General features: G+C 52.9%; 1 protein-coding gene across 1 annotated transcript in view; it reads left to right on the top strand.

The window, feature by feature from the left end:
* The window catches only part of KIRREL3 (kirre like nephrin family adhesion molecule 3), a 135,150-nt gene that overhangs the window by 29,431 nt on the left and 87,342 nt on the right, over nucleotides 1-18,377 (top strand). The window contains 1 exon segment of the mRNA XM_075723397.1: nucleotides 243-392. Within this exon segment, the coding sequence (XP_075579512.1) occupies nucleotides 243-392 (150 nt within the window).

Genomic DNA, 18,377 nt, shown 5'->3' with positions numbered 1-18,377 from the left:
TTACCTAAACCTCCCCTGACTTTGAATTCTTTTGAATTCTTAGGGCAAAACCTGCAGTCTCCTTCCCAAGTTTGGAAGGCCTCTCTCTCTCTTTTTGGGCTGCCTGCCAAGGAGTGGAAGAAGCTGCCTGGCTCCGGGGCATTTGCAGTGGGGCGGCTGGGGCTCTGGACTCATCCTGTATCCTCTTCATCCCTGGGCTCGTCGGTCCAGCTGCCTCCTGACTGGTGTTTTGCGTTCTGCAGGTTATCCGCGCTATCTGGTCATAGGAGACCATCTGTCCGGAGAGCACCACTTGAAAATCCTGAGAGCTGATCTCCAAGATGACGCCGTCTACGAATGTCAGGCCATTCAAGCGGCCATCCGATCCAGACCTGCCCGGCTGACTGTTCTCGGTAAGTCCCATCTCCTCCTCATATTGGGTGTTATTTGCTTTTCTTTTTGTCCTCGCGGTTGCACTGAGTGACTTTTTGACACAATGAGCGACACAGGAGGATGTTGCATGGGATTGCAAACAGGAGATGGCTCCCAGCATCTTCTAAAGACCCTTTCTGGGTGGGAGATGGGAGAGTAGTGCTGGCAGAGGTAAAGGGTTTTGTTGGCAGGCTGGCCAAGTGGTTGCGAGTGCTCATCAGGAGTGCTGGGAAATGGCAGGGCTGCATCAGTGAGGCTTCCCAGAATGGATGTAGCTTCAGAGAAGTTGATGAAAACGGTGTTTTTCTTGAAAAGCTTGGACAAAAAACAGTCTGCCCAGATACATCCCAATTATTCAACTTCCAAAGTGAAGCTATTTACATATTTAAGTTTGTTTAAAATGAAGTTTGGATTTGTTTTTTTCCTTGTTGGGTTTTTTTAAATTTTTAGGGGGGAAAAAAAAATCTTAAAAGATCCAAACCAAGAGTTTTAGAGCTTTTAGTCAAACCAACGCTAATTAGCCTTAAGCAGCCAAGAAAAGCGAATGAAGGTTGAAGGCGCGCCTTACCAGAGTCTGCGCACCAGCGCGAAAATGAGTGCTAACTTCTGGTTTGTCATTTTCCCCGCATTTGTTTTTTCTTCTCTCCGCAACCCTACAAAGTTACCCTACCCCCAAACTTACACAACTGCCATCTCTTCCTTCCCTGACCCCGGAGATAATGATGATTTTTCTTTTGATCCATCCTTCTGCTCAATCAACCCTTCGCGGCAGCTTGGAGCTCTGACATGTGCCCATACATGAAAGAAGCCTGCAAATGAAGCGGGAAGCCGAACGCGGCTGTCGGGGGCTTTCTCGCGTACCACCAACCTCTGCAAGCTGCGTCGCCTTCCCCTCCTTTGCCCGGGCTCCCTCCTTCTGTTGTGAGAGGCAGAATATGTTGCTGGAGCCAGACAAAAGAAATAATGTTATTTAATTAGAGCTAAAGATTTCAAAACTAATTTAGTCCCAGGGCGCACAGGCGTACGTCAGAGCTCGGAGCTGCTGCAAAGCGTTGATTGAGCAGAGAGATGTTTTTATGGATCAAAAGGAAATCGTTATTATCTTTGGGGTTATGGAATGTGTTGAATAGATGGTAGTTAATGTTTATGTGAATATACATGGTAGTTGCTAATTGGTACATTTACCTAAGATGTTCAGCAACTTATATTTGCAGCGTGTTTTCCTTTGTAGAAAATTAAAGTTATAGCGCATTCCACTTAAGCCCAATCAATAAGAAAATGGGGCTTTGCAACCCGTTGGTAGCACATCTTTCACTTTAGATGTATTTATGCAGATGTTCTGGGGAAATTTAAGGCTGGTTGGGGAGGCACAGGTGATAATCCACACCCTTGGAGAGGGACTGGAAGGTCGTTAGCGGGCAGCAGATCGCACTTTCATACCTTTGCGGTAGGATGGCGCGTCCTGCTGCACCAGGGGCGAAGGTGGCTGTTGCCGCAAGTGGTCTGCGGGCTGCTTTTTAGCCAGCCCCATGGAGGGGAATAAAAATGGCACATTAAGAGTAGACACCTCCAACACCCCGTGCGTTAAGAGCTAGCGCTGGCTCCTGACAGCCGGTTACAGCGTGCAGTGCATCAAGCTAAATTTACTGTACCTTAGGGAGGCAAAGCGCGTGTTTGTACAGAAAAATGGAGAGGAGATGTGTAATGCCACCAGCTGTGCAGACATTTCTCCTCTTCGGATCCGGTGCGTGCCGACTTGGCGAGCCTGCTCTAGTCGTGAGCTGAGCAGCCATCTCTGGAGCGAGGTGGATCTCCCAAATTTCATCTCACTGGCTTAGGAAGGGATGCGTCGGGCTACCTGAGCCGCCTCGTTTGGAGATCGTCGCTTGTGGGGCGTTCCTTTTAGCTTTCTGGTTGCCAGCCGAGGTGATTTGTAAACCCAGGAGGGATTACTTGTTAATCAATTGTAAAAGTCCTCTGCTCAAAACCCAGCCTGACTTGGGCATCCTGCTGCCCGCACTCCCGGGAAGCCCAGGCTGCCTTCTCGGTGTCTCCGGAGAGGGAAGCTGGGCTCCCTCGGTCATGGCCAAGAGGGAGATTTTTCAAACAGGAGGATTTGCTCACGCCTCCAGCATCCTGGCAGGTAGGAGGGGATGGAAACCTCCCATCCTGGAGTCTTTCTGATTCATCTCTGACATTCATCCGAAATCTAAATCATCCCAGTCTGCCCAGCTTCACCTGAGGCTGCAGGCATCGCCTAGGCAGGAGAGGATCCCTAAGCCATCCCCAAATCTGTGTGCAAAGCTTGCAGCTCTCGAGGAAACGATTTGTCGCAGCCGGAGCAGAGCTGGGAGGCTCTCATGGCTGGGAACCCAAAGTGTGCCACTGGGTTTGCCAACAACTCGAGCAGTTCATCGGCTGGCCAGGGGTGTTAGAGGCAGTTCTGGGGAACCCTGTCCTACCCTATCGCGCCCCAGCCTTGTCTCTGGAAAGTACCTTGCCTGTTTTTTTTTTTTTTTTTTTGCATGGGTTGGTGCTGCCTTGTCCGTTCTTGCCAGCTTTTCCACTTTCTTGGTATCACGAAATCCCCTAATGTCTCCCAATTCCCTTTCCAACTGCTGTCATTCATGTCTGACAACAGCTTTACGGGGCTGATGCCTCCTACTTCCCTGCTCAGATGCAGAGCGTCTGCATTAATATTTTAATTAAATATTTAAGGTTTTGTCACATTGTTTTCAAAGCTACATGGTTAAATGTAGTGGAACAGATCATTCCATAGCCTTGGAAGTCCAAACACTCAAACAGATGAGCCTACAAGTGTCATCAGCGTCGGGAGAAGTCTTTTATTTGTGGAGTCTCAGGGACAAATATTGCTCAGCAACCCGGCTAACCCATCCCAAAGCTGAAGGACTCCCATTCTCCAGGTCTCCCTCGCCTTCCCTCCTACCGTTGCCCAAATTGTCCGGGGAAGGAGTCGCTGCTCTCTCTCCCAGGGACATCTGCCCAGCGGGGAAGGCAACAGCTGAGAAAAGCTGATGAGATGGGATTTGGGAGACAGGGAGGCATCCACGTTTTCTGCAAGCCAAGGACATCAGGGCAGCAGTTTGGCAGGGGAACTCGAGCCAGGCAGGCTCTGGGAAGCCACTGGAGGGCTATTTGCTACCTGGTACATTTTTAATGGCAGGGCTTCTTAATTTATGATCTATTTAACTAAGCTGGGGTGTTAATTAAATAAAGTAAGAGCCTGATTAGGACTTGAAGAAATTTAAAAATAAAATCAGACAGCAATCGAGTGAAATTGCAAAGCAAACACTTTGGCTGTAACCACTGGAGAGTTCCCTCCGGTCTTCCATCAAAGCTCAGAGCAAGGAGGGCAAATGCAAGAGATTATATAGCCAACAGATGTGTGTTGTTAAAATATGCATCTGCCAGCCGTGTAGTTTCAAGGAGCCAGAGGGCTAGCTTGTGGATCCTTCTGCACTCGGGGGACCGTGAATGAATTCGAGGCCCCGCCAGCCGAGCTGGGATTTGCAGACACGTTAATTAGTGTTGAGTTCCCAGATCTCGAAGGCAGCCAAGCGAGGAGAAACTTTGAAGAGAGCATTGGCTTCCCCAGGAGGGAGGAGAGGGGAGGGGAAGAGGGGAGCCCCGGCTCGCTGTGCCGATCTGGCAGCGGCATTGCAAAGCCTCAGCCCACGATGGCCAAGGGTAGGTGGGACCCACGACGCCGGGGGAGCGGTCAAGCAAGGCAGATGTACGGCAAGGCGTTGGGCAGGCTGGATGGTAGCGTGGTGGCTCTTCTTCCCTGGTGTCTTGGCGGGAGCATCCCAAGGCTGTCCTGGTCTGTGGTCCTCAAAAGGCAGGGAAAGGGCCATGGAATTGTGAAAACTGATGAAGAGCCATTCGTGGTGGGACAAGCGATCCTTTGCTACGCGCCGCAGGCTCTGCCTTCTGTGGTTTTAAACACTTTCTCTGAGCGTCATGCATCTGCCGAGGCCAGGGGAGGGCTGGAAGGGACCCCAGCACGAGATGTGATGCCTCCAGCCCTGCCTTGTGCCACGGGCTGTCCCGGCAAGCTCCTGTACACCACCAGCTCGGCGCAGGCAAAGGGTTGGTCCCAGGGAGATGCTGGTGGGAACTTGGTGACAACCGGGACAAGGGGACCATGGGGGTGTGAGGAGGGATGCAGAGGAGCTACTTCCAGAGACTTAAGGTGAATAATTGATAGGTAATTAACTTGTACATTCACCTTTTATGGTCTAGTTCCCTGTCTCCTCCCTCTCCACAGCCTCTTCTAATACTAACCCTGCCTTCATGTGTGTCCCATTAGAAATAAAGCTTTCTTAAATCAACATGAATTATTTAATGCTACAGATTAAGTTAATTTGAAGTGAGAACACCTGTCTTTTGAAGATGGCACAAACCAGGGACAGGAGAAAAGGAGGGTCACCTAGGTGTCAAGTGCATTCACGTTCAATCACAACCCTTTTCCTCTTTTTATTTTATTTTTTATTTTATTCCAACCCTCTTTCTAGCCGAGTCTTTCCCGTCCTCCCCTGCAGAGCAGAGTAAGCTGTTTCCATTACCAAAATGATTGCTGGCAGCTTGAGACATCTGCGTTTCCCAGCTTTCCTGCTCTTTAGCAGAGCTTGATCAGAAAATAAAGAGGCTGTGGCCTGGGAAAGGCCATTTTTCAATATTTGTTTGTAATGCTGAGCTGCAATGAGAAAATGTGGACTAGGTGAGGCTTCAAATCCCGAAACAGTTCAGCTTGGAACCATCTCAAGTGTTTTTCTATACTTTTTAACAGAATTCAATTCTCTGAATGCAAAATTCCACCTAAACCGGTGTGTAGAGTCAGGATGTCAATTCAGAGCAAAAAAAGCAGTGATGAAAATGTGGTAATTTTCTTCCAGACAGTCTCCTTGAACAAGTTTGGGTCTTCACGAAGCTGCATTTTCTGCTGGGAATATTTTCAGTGGCAAAATAGCAACTGGGTCTACTGAGAATGAAACAGAAACATCAAACAATCGAGCACAAATCCCAAATAACCTAAATATTTGATGTCATGTCTGAGCAGCTTAAGTTTACAGTGCTCTGAGCCGGCTCCTTTTGATAGCAGAGGTTGGATGGGTTTCCTTGCTAGGATCCCTGTGCAGCTCCTGGGGTGGGAAGGTGTGGCCATGGGCTTGACCGTCCCCAGCCAGGCAAACCCAGGAGCTTTGGAGGTGCTTGATGCAGTACAAATTCAGGGTGAAGGGCAACCCTTGCCTCGTGCAGTCCATAGCTGGGAAAACAGGTCAAAGAGCTAAAAACTCAGCTCTACAGATGGGTCTTCCCAAGTTGGGTTTCACCTGGGCTTTGGGAAATGCTCTTCTTCCCCCATTTTGGAGGGGTTTGCACCCTGCCTGTCTGGAGGAGGAGGAGGAGGAGGAGGAGGGGGAAGGCTAGGCAGCATCCACACGAGCTCTGCTCTCCTTGCTTTGAAGGAGGCAAGCAAAATGGATTCGCTTACATCCCCATTAAGCCCATCTTGGCTGGCCGCGTGGTGCTCGGGTGAAACGCTGCACGGGACATGTCCGCCAGCCTCAGGCTCTACCAGCCTCGTGGCTGTAGCGTAACGACTTTCCGATTACAAAAATATGGGGAGAGGAAAGTCGAGAAAGGGGTTTGTTTCACATTACAGATATACCTGCCGTTTGGCTGCTTTTGCCGCACATTACGCTGTTCTGCTGCTTTTGCCGCGCCGTTGTAGAGCTGGTGAGATAGGGAGTAGCTCGGTGTGCCCAGTCACCATGAAAATGTGAAAAGCCCCTTCCCTAAGGATGCCGGAGGGAGTTTCCCAGTAGTCACTGGGAAACCTGGAGCTTTTGCAAAGACAGCCCGGTTTGCACGCTGCTTGTGACGGCACCCTGATGGGCGTCAAGCCTGTCCCAGTCCAATAGGCACAGGTAATAAGCCACTGCGTGACCAGGAAATTTAAAAATACATATATTTTCATCAAATGCATTAAAAATGATAAATACGTTCCTTCCCACAAGGACAGGGCTGTATCTGAGCAGTGGCTGGTGCTTCATCCCACGGAGGGAAGTTCATCTGGGCTGACCCAGCACTAAGCAGGCTCTGCTCCCTCAAACCCTGGTCCGATGTTACCGGCTTGCGCCATTTTATAAGCAGTCGTGCAAAATTCGTGTTTTCTTAAAGTCCTGAGCCCCAGGGTTAGGTGATGCCATGAAAGTCGTCTTGTTCTGTACGTAAATTAATGGCTAGCCTTTGGTGCCGCGGAGCCGGGCTTGAATACCGAGGGAAGATTTGTGTGCCTGGAAGCCCGTCTGTTTTCTTCGAACTGTGTCCCTTGGTCTACCAGCAGATACCACCTCTCCCGTCGAACTTCACCTTGCTTATATCCTCCGAGCCGCAACAGCATTCCTACCTGAATGCTGAAGACTGAAGGACCGCAGGGTAAATAGGAAGAGACACGGTTAGAAATGATTAATGTTAGGATTCTTCCGCCAATCTGTGATTTCTTGTCTTGATGCAGGGAGGGCCTGACCCGTGGTGTTGTCGAACACGAAGCGTTTGGATTCTCTGTGCAGAGCCTGCTGGTCTGTACCGAACTGATGGATGCAAAGCACATAGAGCTGATAAACAGCCTTCCTGATTCTCTGTCGTCCCTTCAGATGCAGTGGTGGCTGCATCCCTTTACCCTCGTCCTGGCCCCCCTTGCTGGCTCTGCCCACCTCCCTGCCCCTCGCGCAGGGGCCGTGAGCAATTACTCCTGGCTACGACAGCCACGAAGTTGCCACGAAATGATGCGGGGGGTGCTTGCTGTGTGTCAAAATCCCTCCGTCCTGCTGTGCTCATCCCTTGTACCGCCGCGGCTGCACCGCCTCCTGCTCTGGGCACAAACCTCACAGCATCTCACCCCCAAATCCTCCCCAGTTTGCATAAGGCACTGTCGTGGTTCAGCCCCAGCAGCAGCTCAGCACCACGCAGCCGCTCACTCACTGCCCCTGCCCTGATGGGATGGGGGAGAGAATCGGAGGAGTAAGAGTGAAAAAAACCACTCCTGGGTTGAGATAAGAACAGTTTAATAATTGAAATAAGGTGAAGAATAATAATAATAATAATAATAATAGTATAATAATGATAATAACAATATACAAAGCAAGTGATGCCCAATGCAGTTGCTCACCACCCGCTGACCGATACCCAGCCAGTTGCCGAGCAGGATCGCTGCTCCCCGGCCAACCCCCCCAGTTTCTATACTGCCCATGATGCCGTATGGTATGGAATGGCCCTTGGGGCAGTTGGGATCAACTCTTCTGGCTGTGCCCCCTCCCAGTTTCTTGTGCCCCTGGCAGAGCATGGGAAGCTGAAAAGTCCTTGACTGGCATAAGCAGTGCTGAGCAACAACTAAAACATCAGTGTGTTATCAACATTCTTCTCCTACTAAATCCAAACCACAGCACTGTGCCTGCTACTAGGAAGAAAATTAACTCTATCCCAGCTGAAACCAGGACAGGCACCCGGGAGCCAGTGCCTCCCTCTGCACCGCACGAGCCTTCCCGCTTTGTATCATACGCTGCATCACATGGCTCCTGCTCTGCACGATGCGTGCGGACAGGGGAGATTATTCTGTTTTATGCCCTTTTGGATCGCTGACACCTTGCATTCCGCATCGCACAAAAGAAACCCCGCGCACGTGCAAATCTCTCTTTGCTTTGCACGCCTACGCGCGTTTCTCCCTCTTGCCGACCAGGACAAAACTCCCCCATCTGTATCCTACCCGCGCTCCTCGCTCTCCGCATCATATGGACGCGCGGCAGCTCCTTCCGTGCCTCTCACGCATGCATGCGCAGATGCAATATAGATTGCAGGGCTATGCATCGGGGCTGCGCTCGGTGGCTGCTCAGCCGGGGGATCCATCACCGCTGGGAACTTGGTGGGTCGTTAGTGACCTGACAAAAGTATTGACTCCCTCTCCCCTTGGCAGCTGGCGGAGAAGAATGAGGCCCTCAGAGCGTGACATCACCTGAGCGACAGCCCCCACTTTCTTATCGATCCCTCCTAATGAAAAATGAACCCGCGGCTCGGCAGGGGCAGGGCGAGTGGCGAAAGCAGAGAAAATGCTTTGGGAGAGGATGCACGAAGCGGCTGTTGAGGTGTTCCTGCTGCAGGATGCCTGCCCTCCCCGCATCTCTGCTCGTGGCCAGCCTGGAGGGATGCGTTTTCTTGGGTCCGAGAGCTTTGCCAGCCCTATCCTGGGTTGCTTTTTGCATGCCTTGCGTTTCCCCGCCCCCTCCTTTAAGCGTTGCCCAGCCTTGCGCCCACCTGGCCTGTTTCTGAGCTGCTCTGCCAGCCGTGATAAGAGTTCAGGCTTCCCAGCGTGGCTCCCAGCTGCGACCGGCGTCTTCCCCAGGTCATGGTGGAGAAAGGGTTGGCCAACCCTGCGATGTGTCAGGAATGGTGTGGCCAGCAGGAGCAGGGAGGTGATTGTGTCCCTGTACTCGGCGCTGCTGAGGCCGCACCCGGAATGCTGTGTCCAGTTTTGGTCCCATCAGTACAAGGAGGACATTGAGGTGCTGGAGCGTGTTCAGAGAAGGGCAGCAGAGCTGGGGAAGGGTCTGGAGCACAGGGCTGGTGGGGAGCGGCTGAGGGAGCTGGGGGTGTTCAGCCTGGAGAAGAGGAGGCTGAGGGGAAACCTGATCGCTCTGCAGCTCCTGACAGGAGGGGGCAGTGAGGTGGGTGTTGGGCTCTTCTCCCAAGTAGTCAGCAATAGGACGAGAGGAAATGGGCTCAAGCTGCTCCAGGGGAGGTTTGGGTTGGATAGTAGGAGAAATTTCTTTACGGAAAGGGTGGTCAAGCATTGGAACAGGCTGCCCAGAGAGGTGGTGGAGTCACCATCCCTGGAAGCATTCAAAAAACGGGCAGAGGTGGCACTTTGGGACATGGTTTAGTCTAGTCTACCCTTGATTGGTTTAGTGTGGACTTGGTAGTGTAGGTTAATGGTTGGACTGGATGATCTTCAAGGTCATTTCCAACCTAAACGATTCGATGATTCTATGAATCTCTCCTCCTGTTACAAATCCGTCGCAATGCAATCCATTCCTGGCGTTTCCGAGCGGCGTTTGCTTTTGATGGATGTCAGCTTCCCACCTGATGGTAGGGCGGGGATGGCTTTGGGGCTGTGGCATTCCTTTTAGCTCAACTTGGGCTTCAAAACTGGATAGCTGCGTCTTAATGACTGACCTGTGGCTGTCCTTTGTAATTGATAGGCGAATATCCTCCCCTGCCCTAGGATATTCATCTCGTGCTAAGGTAGAGGTTGGACAAATGGCCCTCTGGAAAGGGCTATTACTCTTTCTTGACGTGAAAAGGTGCCTGGTGTGCTCAAATTCGGAGTTGACCATGCAGACATCTTAAAGTTTGTTTGGGATGACAGAGACCACCCTGCTGCTTCCCGAGAGCCTGCCTTGGGCCGGGTGTGCAAAGAGTTTTGGCTGCGGGCTCCATGCAGTCCCTGCCGCGGCTGGCGTTAGAAGCTGCTGTGAGGTGAGCAGTTTCACAATTCGCTAGCGGGTGCCTTGGGTTTGCAGTTCTGGGCGATGAATGTGGGTGCTGAGGTGTAGGAGGAGTACCCCAGACACTGCAGAACACGCACGGTACCTAAAGGGATGAGGTTCGGTGATAAATCACAAACGAGGGACCGCTTTAGGTGGCCAAGAGAGGTGGGCAAGCGTGGACATGGCACTGGATGGCCCATCCAGGGCCCCTCTCTCCAGCCTCCTCCCTGCTCCTGGGAATTAGAGTGAGGCTTTCCCCCCGGGGGGCAGGCATGAAGCCACGCTATCGGGTTCCTCTAACGTGCTCAACTCTGACCTCCACGGAGAGAAACAAGGGATTCACGGCAAATTATGGATTTAACACCTATGATGAATCTCTATTACAGCATGAAATGAGAAAGAAAAACGTAGCTAAATGGAAGATCTCCCCTGGGCAGCAAGAGACTGCAACTTATGAGAGGCTGGGGGAAAAAAAAAAAAAAAAATGTGTGTGTGGGAAGTCAGGAAGGAGGAAAGACCTCATTCCTTTAAATATTGTAAAACCTTTATAAGCCGCTGCTTGCAGGTTAGTAGGGACATGGATTAGAAGCCAGGGCTCAGACCTGTGATGCATCAGAGGTTTCCAACTCCATCCCTTCTGCTTGTCATGATGAGTGGAAATGAAATATTGTCGGGTACTGGTCCCTCGGGTGCTCGGGACTGCTGGTCCCCAGCACCTGGGACCAAGACCTACCCTTCATCACACCACTGAGCGTAGCCTGGCCCTGCATCCGTCATCTCCCTTTAGGAAACGCCGATGGAGCGATTTCCCTGGTAAGTGTGCCGATGCCTTTCAGCTTAGGCTGGGCTCTTGACTCCCAACCATGGGGCTCTTGGGGTCCCCACCACTGTAGCATCCACCCCTTGCTGCCCACCGCTTCAGTGGCTGCTTCCGTAGAGTTAATCCCTCTCCCGGGGCATCAGCGCAGCCAGCTCTCCGGCAACGGCAATGACCCAAGAAGCGATTGATGTTTCCGAGGCTCCTGTTGAGCTGGGTGTGGGAAGCAGAAAGTGGAGTGGAAGCCTCACGCTGGGTGTAATGCAGCTGGAGATGAATTCCAACCGGGAGGAGCTGTCAGTAGCTGGCGGCCGGGTGGCTTTGCTGGAGATGCAGGAGGGAAGATGGGCTTTAGCGACAAAATACGGGCTTAGCATTGGTGGGAAAACCAGGGAAGGGGCACCCAGCGCACTGCCTGCTTGGCTTGTCCTCCTGGCTATATGGGCGGAAAGGGAATCCGGTGATTTATGGCCTGGATGGAAACACGAGAGTCCCGGGTTCATTTCTGTGCTGCCAAAGCCTCTGTGCGTGACCTTGAGCGAGTCCTTCAGGCTCAGATCCCTCCCTTCAAACAAGGAAAAAAGGACCAGGGTGAAGTAGAAACCGGAAACTTTGGGTTATAAACATGATCTGCCTTGTACCCTGCGTTCATTGCGGTTACAGCTGCGATGCGGATGACATCCAAGAGTTTTTTCTGTGGTCGGTTTTTTCTGGGTTTGGGCAGCGGCCGAGCAGAAATGCCGCAGAGTCCTAGTTTTGGAGACAAGTGTCTATATTCTCCTTTGAGTCATAAATCATGTAGGAACTGAACTCTCCTCCCTGCAACCCGGCGGCACACAAGGGATCCTCGTACTGTCCTTAACTCACGGCAGCGCAGCGGGGAGGTGCGCCGGACAGCTCGTGACGGGTTCGGATAATCCAGGGAGCATCCACATACCCAAGGTGGCTGTTTCTTATTCAGGTTGTTGCTAGGGAAAGTCTGCAGAGATTTCTCATAGTGGGTGAGAAGTGACTTTCAAATCAGAGACAGGATGAAAAATTGCAAGGAGAAAATAAAAGTCTTTCATGATACCACTTTTAATTGCTAACAAAGACAAAAGTCACACCTCCCGCATTTGGTTCGCCAGCGAAAGCCCAGATACCAGCTGCCCCGTTCCGGATTTGATTCCAACTGGTAGGTTTAAAAGATGCAGAAGGTATTTAATGATAATGATAATGATTTACATTTATATAGTGCCTTGTATCCACTGGGATCACAAAGTGCTTTATATATCTATGGATAAAAATATACTGGATAACAGGCACTCCATCCATCACCAAATCACAGCCACTTCCCCAGCGAGGCAGCAAGCTGTTCAGGAAAGAGTTGCTGCATTTCCAGAGCTGCTCTCCCTCCTCGCTGCTATGGCACTTGGGGTGCCGTACGGTAATTTTGTAATAAAACCAGGTGATAAAACCACTTTAAAAACAACAATGTCATAAAAAGGAGAACCCTCGCTGTCATAAAACTGCACGCAGCGGAACAGGAGGGGAAACTTGAAAGGGAGAAGGTTATAAATAGGGAGTGCTGCCGTCATGGAAATGGGCTCTGGAGGAGAGATGTCTTAGAGCTGCGCTGGGTTAGAAGGTGAAGAGCTTGGCCAACAGCGGCATCTCCAAAGGGCAGGGACCATCAGAGCCGGTGGGTGAGAGAGGGACCTCCCAGGCTTCGTTTGGAGGTGGCAACGCAGGGAAAAATCCCAACAGCTGAGGCTCAAAAGATGCTTCTGCCTCCGTGCCCTGCTTCGTCCTGCTGCAGAGCAGGTCCGCCATCAAATCATGGAATGCTTTGGGTGGGCAGGGCCCTTCAGAGCCCACCCAGCCCCACCCTGCAGTGCCAGGGACAGCTTTAACCAGCCCAGGGTGCTCAGAGCCCCGTCCAGCCTGGCCTGGGATGTTCCCAGGGATGGGGCCTCCACCGCCTCTCTGGGCAACCTGTGCCAGTGCCTCACCGCCCTCACTGTAAAACATTCCTTCCTTATATCCAGTCTAAATCTATTCTTCTGCAGTTTAAAACCATTACTCCTTGTCCTGTCCCAACAGGCCTTGCTAAAAGCTTGCCCCCCCCTTCCTGCAGCCCCTCTCAGCGCTGCCAGGCCGCACTCAGGCCTCCCCGCAGCCCCCTCCTCTCCAGGCTGAGCACCCCCAGCCCCCCCAGCCTGGCCCCACAGCAGAGGGGCTCCGGCCCTCGGGGCATTTCTGTGGCCCTCTCTGGCCCCGCTCCAGCAGCTCCATGGGCTGGGTGCAATCCAGCTCTGCCAGCAGCACCGTGCTTTGCCGGCTGAACGCCGGTGTCTGTCCTAGGAGACACGGAGCCTGGCGAACCCAGCATCCACCCCCCTGCCAGGAGCGGCCGGCTCGAGACCCTTCGGTGGCAGCGCCTCGCTCGGCTGGGTGCGGGAGGCAGGCGAGGGGAGGGGAGGAAGGAAGGGAGAGAGAAAAGGAGGCTCTTAGAGATATTCATTCAAAATTCATAGGCGCAAAATTGCAGTCTGCATGGATTTGTTTCCTTTTGGAAATTACAGGAAACTACAGGCACCAACAACTGTTATTCAAATAGCCACTTTAGATGATTAGGATGGCAGGAGGCTGTACTTACACATGCAGACCCAATATAATCAGGCGCGAGGCAGGGTGGGAAGGCAAGGCCAGGCAAAGGGAGGCTGAAGGAGCCTATAAGCGTGAGCAGGCAGCAGGGCAGCTCCGCGGGAAGGGGCGCAGGGCCGAATCCAGCCCCGGCGTGGCGCGGGAGCGGCCCCGTCGGCTTCCCCGGGGTTGGCGAGGCGGCGGGTTTGGGATGATGAGGGGAAGTGCGGAGCTGGGCGGCGATTCCTGGAGGAGGTTCCTCGCCCCGGCAGGCTGCGGGCAGGCAGCGCCCGGGTACGAGCACCCTTCCCTCCTGCCCGCCAGCAAGGGCTCTCCTCTGCCCTGCGCACACAACGCGGCGCAAAAACACGCACCCCTCATCCCCTGCCCTCTTGCACAAGCGTGCGTGGTCACTCCCCAGCCCGTGATAAATAAAGGAAGAGGGAAAGTTTTGACCCGCCCTGAAATTATTTAAATAAAACCAAAAAAACCACGCGCGCGCAGGAAACCCTGAGCAAATATTGTTTTGGGGATTGGCCTGAGGGTCAGCAACAAAATGCAGGCAAAACATCTGAGCCACTGAAGGATGGAAATTGCATAATAAAAATAGACTCTGCAGCACGAGAGGAGAGACTCCTAGCTTTTTACCCAGAGAGCTTTTGCTTTTAAAATGTTTCTCTGGGGTATCAGCGGCGCCGTGCCGTGCAGAGCACCTAAGAGCATCTCATCGTCTTCCTCGCCGCTTCGCAGCAGCGTCTCCCCCATGGGCAAAGCCTCTCTTCGTGCCGCCGAGGCTCCGCACCCGCTCCTTCCTGCGGATGGACAGCTTCCAGCAACCTGCCGCGTCTTCGCGAGTCGCTCAAGGTGTTTGTAAATGTTTGCACACAGGCGAGCGTCCCATCTGCGGGTGCGCTGGGCGCGCGTTGGCAGCCGCGAACGCGTGGCTTGGCAAGGTTCGTAGCTGGCAGCGCCCGCAGCGAGCGGCAAGGCGTGCAGCACCCAGCGATTCGCTGCGGGGCCGGGCCCGAATACGAAGCCTGCGGGGGCCTTAGCTTGCCAGACCCACATCCTCAGCCTTGGCAGAGCCCTTCTCGGCACTGAGCTCCTTTCCCTGGCTGCCAGGTCACGGAGGACTTTGCGTACTATTAAGGTATTTTCCTGGCTCACCCTGGCAAGCGAGCCTTGTTCTACAGCGCCTTGGGTGACGGAGAAAGCTGGACGTGCACGTCTGAGAAGGGAGGGAGACCTAAAAGGTCAGAGCAGGAGGTCTCGAAGGGGCTGACTTTCAAGTGCAGCCAACTCAGAAGCGTTGACGCCTTGAATGGGTAAGGAGCCCTTCCCAAAACCTTGAGGCTCTCCTTAAACGCGGGCAGCAATCAGCTAGACCCCTGCTTGCCCCTCCATGGTGCTTTTTGGGGTGACCTTCAGCGTGTGTTGGCCAAACACGGATGCTGACGAGCTGCTTTGCAGGCTCTGGCTTCCCTTTCTTGTCTTTACAAGTGCTTTTCTCTTATCTGGTAGTATTTTGCAAAACTTCACAAGCTTTTAGTGGCAAGACTTTTGCTAAGAGGCTGTTGATAAATCTGGAGTAGGCGGCAGGAAGGCTTTAGTGCTGTGTTCTCTTCCTTTCCATTGGAAAAAGCGGCTTATCTGCTTCAGAGAATACAGGTTCTTCCTCCTTATCCAGGCTGAAATCTTATCTAAACTGGTTCAGGTGGCGGAGCCGAGAGAAGGAAATAATTAAGCAAGAGACAGGTGAAATGCTGGCATTATTATTACTTAAATGGCCCAAACCTTTTACCTCATGTATTTTTTTTTTTATTTTCCTTTTTTTTTTTTTAACTGCTGGTGACACATAACAAGGGAGAAATCGTTTTTTCCAGGTTATCTTACTCATCCACACGCACGCAACTTGCCCCCCCTCCTCCCCCCCCACATATAAATCTCGTTTAACTGGTTCTGTTGGCAAGACAGCGAAATAATTAAGGCGAAGGTGGCTGAAATGTTGATGTTATTACTGTAATGCAGCAGCCTGTTTAGTTTCTTTGCCGATGAAATGCAACCAGGGGAAAATCAGTTTTAAAGATTACCTCCCAGAGATGCAAATTGAGGAACGGAAACCATGTAGTCAGGAAGAAATGGTCTCAAACTAGGAAACATTTCAAAGTCTGTGACAGTCTCTTAGGGGCTTTTAAGACCACAATTTACCTTTTGACTGCATTCTATTTTCTCTGAAATCCTTTATTTCCTTCTTATTTATTGACTGGAGAGACAGCACAAAAACAAGAAAGTGATTCTCCAGCCGCTGGTCTTAAAAATCCATAGAAGAAAATTATTCTCGCGAGGGTGGGTTTTTCGTTGTTGTTGGGCGCTTTTTTTTTTCCCCCTTACCCCCTCCCCTTCTTTTTTAGCACTCTCTGTGAACCAGGGCTTAATCGAATCACTTTGCCGTAGAGGGGCCTGGAACAGGAAGGTGTCGAGCTCAGCGCCGTCTCAGGGCGAGAAGTCCGGATGAGAGAGGTGGGAACCGTGGTGATCACGCGGTGGGATGCGGACGCCGGCCTCTCCATCCGCAACGTGTTGGGAGCCGGCGGCTGAATCGGAGCGATGCGCTCCGAATGGGCTGGCTCTCCTTTTGGGGGTGGCACTCCGGATGAAGAAAACGTGTATCTATGATATCTGGATTAGCATCGTGCTCTTGGATTAGGGTCGAGCTCTTGGATTAGCATCGTGCCCTTGGATTAGGGTCGAGCTCTTGGATTAGCATCGTGCCCTTGGATTAGGGTCGCGCTCTTGGATTAGCATCAAGCTCTTGAATTAGCATCATGCTCTTGGATTAGCATCGTGCTCTTGAATTAGGGTCGAGCTCTCGGATTAGCGTCGCGCTCTTGGATTAGCATCCCTCTCTCACGGCGGCAGTAGGGGATCGATGAGCCTCCATGCCTTGCTTTGCGATTCGCGTTGTTACCATGCGCTCCCCTTCCCCCCGTACGCATCTCAGGGTGGTGACTGAGTCGCTCGCTCGCCGCCGGAGCGAGAAAGCCCTCAGCTCTCAGCGGAGATGCCGGGGCTGCTCCCGGCCACACGCTTCGCCGTGGGACGGGGAGCCGGGCTGGCCAGTTAGCTCGGGGATCTGCGAGGTGCCGGTTCACTAAGGGATGCTTTTCAGCAACCCAAGAGGTGACCAAAAAGCTGTCCCTCACCCACCCCTTCCCAGGTCTCTCCAAGGCCTCAAAATTCCTCTTAGGAGCATGCGCATCTCCATCCTCATCTCCCTTCCAGCTGGCTTTAGCTGCAAGCCTGGTCCCAGTCTGGTGCCAGCATTGCATCCCCTTGGCCATGCTCCTGCTCCCTCCCGCTCCTTGCGCAGCCGTTCTCTGCCCCCCACGCACGCATGTGTGTCGCGCACACGTTTCTGCCTGCGCGTGTTCCCTGCCGGGAATGATATGGAGACGCGCGGGGGGAAGGAAAAAAAAAAAAAATCATAAAGAAGTCCCGCAGTGCTGGCCTAGTTAGACCGTCCCCAGCTGCGAGCTAACTCTGCTGCCCAAGCGAGCCCCTGGAGACGGCTCTGCTTGGGAGGAAATAACTAGATTAAAAAATAGTGCATCAGCTTAGGCTAATATGGGTCAGAATTGGTGCAGCTCAGTAATTAAAGCCTAGATCTCGGAGGTGAAATCCTTTTAGGCCATCCGGTCCGTCTTTCAGCTGGCTGTGTTTAATTATTCCTAGCTCCTTGCGGCCCTGCCGTCGCAGAAAGGATCGCGTTAGGACATCTCCCACTCCTCCGTCGCTAAGGTTGCCCGCTTGTCGACGCTTTTCTGCTTAGTTTCTGAGCTTGCACCAGCAAAGATCTGGGCAGAGCTGCAGCAAAGCCGTGCCTGACCATGCTGCAAAGGTCGAGCTGTGCATCTCCTCCTTCCTTCCCCCGAAGCACTTTGGGTGGTTACCAGGGCTTCGGTCCTCGACAGCCAGCACGAGGATGTCCGCAGCGGGATGGCGGTGGGGTGGGGAGGACAGGGAGCACCCGCTGCCCTGGGTGATGCCTCTGGGAGAGCTGCCATAGGGGTTACAGGCTCAGGAAACCTCCCGTTAGATCTGGAGCAAGGCTTTCTGTGCGCAGGCTCCTCAGGTCGGGCTGCTGCGTTTTCTGGCTCTGTGGCTTCCCGTCTCGGCTTCCCAGGCAGAACTTGGAGGTGTTTTGCTTCCTAGTGCTGTTCAAAGGTACCTTTGACTCGTGCAAAGGCAGCAAGAGGGGTGGAGGAGTAGAATTGCAGAGGTTTGGAAAGCTTCCCTTCAGGAGCGAAGGATTTTGCTACAAGTGAACTGAAAAAAAGACTGGTTTGGGCAAGATGTCTGTGAAAACATTTCTTTCAAGCCCACCTGCCTTGAAAATGGCCACCCCGGGTGTGCATGTCCCCATTTGCCTCCCTGGACTTCGACATCTGCCGTGACGCGCTGCGGCGTGTCTCGCTGGCCGAGAGCCCTGGGCTCCCTCCTGGAGGCAGGAGCTGGATCACGGGAGAGGTTTGGGGGGGGGGGCCACGTCCTTTTAACGACGACTGAGAAATGAAATCGGAGCCTTTGCCGCACATTGCCCAGCTTTCGGTGTAGCCTGTCTCCTGTTCTTCCTAGCTCCGCTACGCTTTATCTCATTTCTGCTGCCGTTGCCAGCCCTGGGAGGAAGAGCATCCCTGGGGGTGGGGGTTGAGGCAGCGGGACCCCTCGCCCTTCAAGTCCCCCGGCGCCAGGACACCCCGCTTCCCTCCGTGCCTCCATTGCTGTGCCGAGAGCACCCTCTCCTGTCTCAGCCTGCCTCACTGCATTTTTTTTTTTCCCCTGCTCCCTTCCCTCATGTAGAAACCGGCACCGGGGTTCTCCATCATGTACCGGGGTGAGGACATGGGTCCGGGGACCCAGCAGCCCGGGTGCCGGGCTTGGCACCCACACCTTGTCCC

This window comes from Pelecanus crispus, chromosome 19, assembly GCF_030463565.1.
Source record: "Pelecanus crispus isolate bPelCri1 chromosome 19, bPelCri1.pri, whole genome shotgun sequence".
NCBI lineage: Eukaryota > Metazoa > Chordata > Aves > Pelecaniformes > Pelecanidae > Pelecanus > Pelecanus crispus.
Note: the sequence above shows the minus strand (reverse complement) of the source record. Positions and strands in the feature narration are given on the sequence as shown.